The sequence below is a fragment of the Pinus tabuliformis genome, chromosome X (assembly GCF_031772625.1).
Source record: "Pinus tabuliformis cultivar Carrire ecotype Pingquan chromosome X, CPIR1, whole genome shotgun sequence".
Lineage (NCBI taxonomy): Eukaryota > Viridiplantae > Streptophyta > Pinopsida > Pinales > Pinaceae > Pinus > Pinus tabuliformis.
The window spans coordinates 244835266-244843357 of record NC_142308.1 but is presented as its reverse complement, the minus strand read 5'-3'; the positions used below and the strand labels follow the sequence as shown (position 1 = coordinate 244843357).

Here is an 8092-nt window from a genome sequence, read left to right as displayed (position 1 = left end):
GTTCCAGCCATATATTCTGCATTTTGTGTTGTTTAAGAGACCACCAGAGACCTGCAAAAAAAATTCCAAAACTTTTTTAAATATTCTAGCAATTATGCTTGAGGCACCTCCCAACAAGAGTGTGTCATCTGCAAACAGAGAGTGGTTAATGCTTTTGACTCCTTTTGTGATTTGTAGTCCAGTTATGGTTCTTTCTCTCCTTTGTTTTTCTAGTGCTCTACTTAGAGTATCTGCCATTATGATATAGAGGAAAGGAGATAGAGGGCACCCCTCTCTCAAACCTCTTGAGCTTTGGAAGAAGTTACTTGGTTTTCCATTTATAAGCGGTGTTATCCACAGGTCCGTGATGCATGCTTGGATGACCTCTATAATTTCTTTTGAGAACCCGAATTTTTTTAGAACAACCATTAGATATGGTAGACTAACCTTGTCAAAATCATTAGCCATATCTAGTTTTATGATAGTTCCTTTTTCTTTTCTATGTATGCTTGAGTGAATGGCTTCCTGGACAACAATAACATTATCGATAATCTTCCTACTTGGAACAAAGCCTCCCTAATTTTCTGACATTATTTCCGAGAGCACTTTCTTGATTTTGTTTGCTATGATCTTTGTTATTATCTTGTAGGAAGCGTTGCATAGGGAGATTGGTCAGAATCTGTTAAAGGTGGAGGGATTTGATTCCTTTGGAATTAATGCCAGATAAGAAGATTTTGTGTTGCCTCCCATTTTTTTTTGAATACATTCCTTACCATTCTTAAGAAGTCTCTTTTTTATGGTTTTCCAGTGCTGCCTATAGAAGCCTGCTATTGTGAATCCATCTGGGCCTGGTGCCTTATCTGGGTGGAGACTCCATATTGCTGCCATTACTTCTTCTTCTGAGATTTCTTTCATTATTTCTGCATTCTGTCCTTCTCTTATCTTTTTTTGAGTGTGCTGTAGGAAATTCTCATAGTCTGTTGTTTCTTCATTCGTTATCAGGGGGTTTTTAAAGTGATTATGTGTTGTTTTTTCAGCTCGTCCACTCCCTTAATTTCTTGCCCATCCACTTGGATTTTGTCAATCTGTTTTCTTGCTCTTCTTATTTGCATGGAGTTGTGAAAAAACGCTGTGTTTTTGTCCCCTGCATTCAGCCAAAGACTTCTTGACTTCAATCTCATCTCTTCTTCTTCTTTTCTATTTTCTTTGTAAATTTCCCAAAAAAGTTCATTTTCTTGTAGATAGTCTTGTTTATCCTCCTCTTTATTTTCCTTTTCCTCTTGCATGTTGTCCATTTTTTTATTCAGCTTTGCTTTCCTTTTTTTATTTTGCATTTCATTTTCCCTTGCCCAAGTTTTCACTTCTGTTCTCAAACTTTTTAAATTTTGTTTCCCACACAAAGTGAGGCGAACCTGTGACCTTCTGTGCCCATACATATGAAATTAGATTTCTAAGATCTTCATTGCTATCCAATATTGGGCTGTACTTGAAAGGTAAAGGCCCTTGGTTATCCATTTTGCCCAAAATGATTTCCACCAGCTTGTGGTCCGATGTCGTGGTGTGAAGAATTTTTGATCTTGCTGAGTTGAAACTTGAGACGATGTTTTCTTGAACCAATATACGGTCCAGCCTCTCTTTTATATTGATTTTTCCCACCCTTTTATTATTCCATGTGTACTTCCCATTGCTTGGTGGGATATCAATTAACTTGTTCTATTCCATGATTGTTTCCAGAGCCTCCCTGGATGGATCTGCATGGTAGGACCCTCCAAATTTTTCCTCAATATTTCAAACCAAGTTAAGGTCCCCTCCCAGGATCACTTTTCTATTTTGAGTTTCATTTAGAGTTTCCTATACTGTGCTCCAGCATTGTTCTTTTTCCCTGTAGTGATTTGGGGCATAAATGTTGAGGAAGTTGTATTGCTCCTTGGTGTTTATTTCCTTTAGGTCTATTTTGATCCAATGTTGCTCCCTTTTTTTGTTGCATCATTTCCCATTTTCCTTTCTTCCATAGTGTACATATTCCTCCTGAGACCCATATGGCATGTATTGTTGTCCCTTCATAATTTTTTAATTTTTTTATCATTTTTTTTTTTTAATTTTTGACTGCTTTTTTTGGTCTCTTGGATCATGAATATATCTAGGGTTTCTTTTGCTAATATATCTCTTGCTACATTCAGTTTGAAAGGTGTTCCCAGTCCATGACAATTCTAGGAGACCACGATCATTACTTATTTGTTTGATGGAATGAGGGGCCTTTCCCTCTATGTTTGTTTTGGTATTTGTCATTATTCCCAGAACTTTTTCCAAAGAAGGAATCCATTGGTTGTTGCGTGCCTAGTGCCATCTCCTTAGCTACTGCTTCATCTCTCAACTCCTTGTTAGATTTATTTATTTATTTATTTTTTTGTTATTATTATGTTTAAAGGTTTGGAGGGACTGATTTTTGGTTAAAATTCGATCCATTGATGGGGGAGGGGGAGAGCGGAGGTTTATAGGGATTGATGGCATGATAGGGGCGCTGGGTGGGTATGGGGGGGATCGTGGAGAGGGGGGAGCTGAGGGCTCTTTCAAGGGACAAAAGGGATTGTGGTTTATAAGAGATGAGGAGATTTCTATGTTGGGTGAGGGTGAGGAGGGTTCAATGGATGCTTGAGGCTGTGATGAGGAAGTAAGGGGATGTTTGTTGGATGATTTCTTCCACTTGACTTGTTCCCATTTGTTTTTCGGTTCTTCTGCATTTTCATTTTCTTTCTTTTTTGGACATCTATTTGCAAAATAACTGTATTCATGACATACCTTGCACTTGAAGGGGATTTGTTTGTAGTCCAGCTATTTTATATGTGTCCATTGGTCGATCTTGATCTTTATTGCTTCCGGGAGGCCTTTCCCTAAGTCCAATTTTACGCAGATCCTAGTGCATGCATGCATGTTCTTCTTTGGTTCACATCTATCGATGTATTTCCCCACTACATTCCCAATAGCTTTTACTGATTCATCTCCCCAACAGTGAAGAGGAAGATGTGGTAATCTGACCCATACTGGCACAACGCTGGGGACATCCATTTCAGGGTCAAAATCAGGAGTCCATCGGTTTAAATATAGTCCTCTCATGTCCATGAAGTATGGGCCATTCCTGAAGATTAAATCACGATCTTCTTTTGTTTCGAAATGGAAGGTATAATACCCTCTTCCACAAAACCTTATGGAGATTTTCCCATTGATTGACGATGTCCAGTTTCTTTCTACCCATTTCTGAACAGACTTGGGTGATGGCCATAAACCTGTGAACTGGCCAACCAAGCCACATTCTGCAAGGGACAATGTTGCTCGTCGAGGGAGATTCGGAGGAAGGGAGATCTCAGGAATATCATCCAGTCTCTTAACAAACTTGGTTAATGATGACCTGTTTTTTGGAGGTCCCATTGCAGAGATGAGGGATGCAAATGCGTTTGCAGAGTCTTCATGTTCCTGTTGATGATCTGATGATGGATCTCCATCTTCTAGAGAGTCCATTTGCTCCATTGATGCGGCAAGAGGCTACTGGAAGGCGGTTGTGAGCAGCGTGAGCCCAGGCTAGGTCACGTGATTCGCATAACAATGGAGGAGAGCGTTTTTCTAGTTCACAAGATCCCCCAACAAACACTAAAATATTAGTATGCAAGGAAATTGTGTAATAATATTTGGTGATAGAATCACGTCGTTGAACATCGGCAGGGAACTTATTCAATAAACGTTTAAACCTCTAATTACCATCCTTTACTTTTTCCTTGTCCCTCATTTTTAGATTCCCAATTTCTTTTAGCAACATGGCAAGATTTTTGTCATCGGAAAATTTATCTAAAAATAACTTGTCCTGACGATGAGTCTTAGTATAGACTCGAAACGTTGACATTAAAAAATGACTATTGTGGGATTTTTGGCATCTCAAATTGAAGGTGAATTAATCAAATTAACGATATTATTATGATTTATTTTTTTGCTTCAACTTTTAGAGCATAAGATATACGGTTTACACAAAAAATATGGATATTTTATCCTGATTATATTAGCTCACTTATATTTACTGATTTAGTATATGGGCAATAAAGATATTGATGGGCCTCTAAATTAGACATAAATTAAGACATGTTTGGCCATCCTTCAACACATTAAACATCTATTTTTGTATTATATAATGTATTTTTAACTTTAATATGTTCATTATGAAGGTTTATGGATAATTGCATATTTGTGCCTAATATTATTTGTTTTTGTGGATTATTGTGAGAATATTGGGCAGATTATGAAGATTTGGAGGAGATAATTTAGGGACTTGCTCCCTACTACAAGAGGATCAATATTAAATAATAAATGAAGAATATATTAAAAAATAATTGCATAGATTCCGGGGCTCCAGTGATTGAGAAAATCTAGGAATGTGTTCCCTATTATTTATTGAAGATTCCTAGTATTGGGAACCAGATCCACTAATTAAGGGATTTCGGTGGGAAATCTCCCTCCTTTCATGGGGAATGCTTCCAAATCATTTTTTATAAGTGCCGTCGAGCTATAAAAAGGGTCTCTTTCACCTCTAATTACCTCACATTAGTTTGTCAATCCAGGAATGTTTTGTTATTTCAAAGAGTGTCTCAGTCTGAGGCTATCATTTGCCAGAGTAATGCTAGTAGTACAGTGCTCAAAAAATACAAGAGTAAATGGATGCTAGTTTACAACAAACTACTTTGAAAGACTAAACCACACATTTAGAAAACTAAGCAATTTATCAGTCAAGGGTTCAGTAGCAGTAACTCGTCCCTTTGTAAACTGATGGGATCAAAGGAAATCAGAGAACAGATCGTGGATCTGGGGACCAGACAGTAAATGTCGACGCCCACTACAGTCTTAGATCGTTCTTCACACCCAAAATAACAATAATGCAAATGACAAGAAATGGAATGGCAGATAAGAAATAGAACAACAAATAAGAAATAGAACAACAAACCTGAAATGGAACAACAAACAGGAAACTGTAACAGCAATTGAGTCTAATAAACAACAACGCCTTAGTCTACAAGATCAAATGCAATAATCGTGTCCTACAGGAATCAAATGGCAATCCTTCACTTTTAAGGACGAATTGAACAACACGCAAAAATGGAACAACACTGATTAATGATAGATTATAGAACAACGCTTGAAAACCATACATATATGCACACGACACACCTTAATAGTAACCTGATCTTGGTAAACCAGTTATCAATCTCAGTTATAAAGATTACGACTGTATTTCAGAATGGAACAACAATGTCTATAGATTCAACAATCGCAAAGAACATAATTCCTAAGATGAGTTCAGTGATACCAATGGAATACAACACAGATACTTTGTAATTGAACAACAACAATATTCTGTAAAGACCGACAATATCATATCAACACTTAAAGGGACAGTAATACGTTGCAAAGTTAATACAATGGTTTTGTCTTCAGAAACTTCAGTAAATCGAACATAACAGAGTGTGTGATGTAAACTACCAAAACATTTCAGATTACCGAATAATGCTGATAAGCAAACCACACAAAAACCAAAAGTAATAGTACAGGAGCAAGTGTCCTCCAGGGCCGGGCCCTTAGCCTCCAGGGGTACACCGCTTGAATTTATTCCAGACTCAGAGATGAAATAGCAACTGAGTCTGTATTAATGCATAAGACAGAATTACAGTAGATCAGTTCTCAACGAGACTCGATGATCAAAGTTTCAATCCTTAGGAGAGATTACATAAAACATCATAACAGACTCGACAGACCCTTTCGGGCTAAAAGTGCTGCCCCTTTTATAATGGTAAAGGCGGAGATGTCTAGGTGCAAAAATAGTTAAAGCAGCGATCCCTCAGGATCAAATGATCCCGAGGGATTCGCCGAACTGTTAGTCCTCAGTTATCTCTTTTCTTTCTTGCACCGAGCCGATATCTCCACTTCCTTTCCAGGGATGATTTGCTTTGATTTGTTTTGCCTTGTTTGCATATGGTTCCCCGTCAAAGGGACAGTGGTTAACCCGTCCTTGTCCTTTCCTTTGGAATGACAGTTTTTCGTTTTTCCTTCTTCCTGCATAAGAAAATGACAATTTTCAGCGTTTTTGATCTGCATATTAATCTCACAGGTTTTATTGCAATTCTTTATCATTTACCTAGTTCATGATGCAAAAGGTTTGTAAGTTCTAATGAAAAGATGTTGAAATAATTACCAAAACATACCTTCTTTAGTACTCCACACACCCCCTTGCTTACCTTTTTTCATGCCCTCATGAAAACATTGTAGTTGACATGTAAGGCAGTGAGAGAGTAGGCTGGAGATGGAATCTCATGTGGAGGTCTACAGCCATGATGCATAACTAGGTGTTCAAAGAAATGGCCTGTCTAACCCTCAGGCATCTCATACAGGGCTTGGTATCTAGGTGCAGGGTGCCAAATGATTGGACTTCGGAACCTATATCCTAACCAGGATGGCCCTGCCCTCAAAATGACTTCGCCATAGAGGTGTAAGCGGCTGGCGGCTAACTTAAAATTTTCATACTTAAATGGTTCCATGAGTTGGATATTCGGATTAGAGATCTGATATCGAAATTTAGCCGCTTTAATGGTAAGGTCTTTAATAGTGAGAAAGTATTCTATTCCCTGCCGATTGATTGTTGTGTGAATGGGTCCTAATGCTTCAATTACACCTAGAGTCTTCATGAGGTTCCTATGTTTTATCCACAACTGTATTGGATCCCTAGGCTCAGCTCTTACCCACAAATCTAATCCGTTTTCTTGCCTTTGGAAAGAATTATAGGCTTTTAGCCATTTAATTTGATTAACCCCAAATGAAATAAATGCCTGCAATTGGATATCCCCAACAAAAGGACCAGGGTTCAGCTCGGTCTCCTGGTCTAATACAAGGTTATGCAAATAAAACTCACACAGTAGTCTTTGAACTTTTACCCCTTAATGCTTACAACAGTTTATAAAATCATCGATGGTATTAATTTGTATAGGAGCACTTGCTTTAACAACCTTTATTTTCAATTGCAAATATCGTTCCATTAAAAACAAGGCATAATTCTTAGCAGGGGCTCTACATGCTAGGACGTCATTGTACAAAGAACATAAGGTATCCATCTGCTTGATAACTATATCTAACCTACGAGTTACCTTCGTGACTTTTTCTTCTTCCCTTCGCCACCCTTCAAAGGCCTGGCTTTCGGATAGATTGACATTCCTTAGCTGTTGCTGTAGCTCTTCATACCTTTATCGAGGGACCGTTTGCTCTATGAGCTTTTCTGCTGATAGCTGAGCTTGCGTCAAACCCTCTTGTAGGGTCACTGTTCTCGGATCACTTTCCCATACGGTGGTGGAGACTGGGAGATTTACCTGAATTTTCCTATTGCGTTGTCTTGTGTTCATGGCCCGTATCACTCCCGAGGGTGGTGCCTCTGTCTGGATTTCTTTATCGCAGGTTAATATATCATCCGTTTGTATTTAAACATGGGTAACAGTCAACTGTTGTTCCTTTTGATTTTGAACAACAGACTGTTCCTCAACAATATTTGGAACATCAGCCTGCTTTCAACAGGGTTTTGAACATCAAGATGGACTCTGGTCCCCCGATCCTTTTTTTTGAGGGGTTTTGTTGGAGTGGTTGCATGTTTCCCTCCCAAAGTCCTTTTTTACCCTTTTCCTTGCTTTCAAAATCCTGATCTGCTGTCGAAGCTAAACTATTACATTCAGTAGTCTTTGCTGTTCTTTCTGTAATTTCTTAATTTCCTCGATTTCCTTAGAAGGAACAACAGACTGTTCACTGTGGCCTGGACTATGACCTGGATCAATTCCCTGATTTTCTCTCTGGGGTGCTTCTTTGTTGCTCTGCTCTGGTTGCTCCGGGGCAAGAACCCTAGCTGGTTCTGTTATTTCTTGGGTGACTTCCTTTTCTGCCCCCCCTTCTTCCAGAATTTCTTCTAGTGTCGTCTGGCTAGGAACGGATTGTTCCTGTTCTGCATCACTTCTCTCTCTTGTCATATTTTCATCATGAACAGGCTGACTCTCCTCTTCTACTTCCTCGGTATGTAATTCTTCAGGTGCATTTCTTTCCT

General features: G+C 38.7%; 1 protein-coding gene across 1 annotated transcript; it reads right to left on the bottom strand.

Moving 5' to 3' along the window:
- Positions 1–2811: 2811 nt before the first annotated feature.
- Positions 2812–3504, bottom strand: LOC149139290 (uncharacterized). The gene has a single exon (XM_089450671.1). The coding sequence runs from the start codon at positions 3502–3504 to the stop codon at positions 2812–2814; it is 693 nt and encodes a 230-aa protein (XP_089306797.1).
- Positions 3505–8092: the final 4588 nt, after the last annotated feature.

What these genes read in the sequence shown, in the direction of transcription:
- LOC149139290 (XM_089450671.1), bottom strand. Translation starts at nt 3,504, where the DNA reads ATGGAGCAAATGGACTCTCTAGAAGATGGAGATCCATCATCAGATCAT.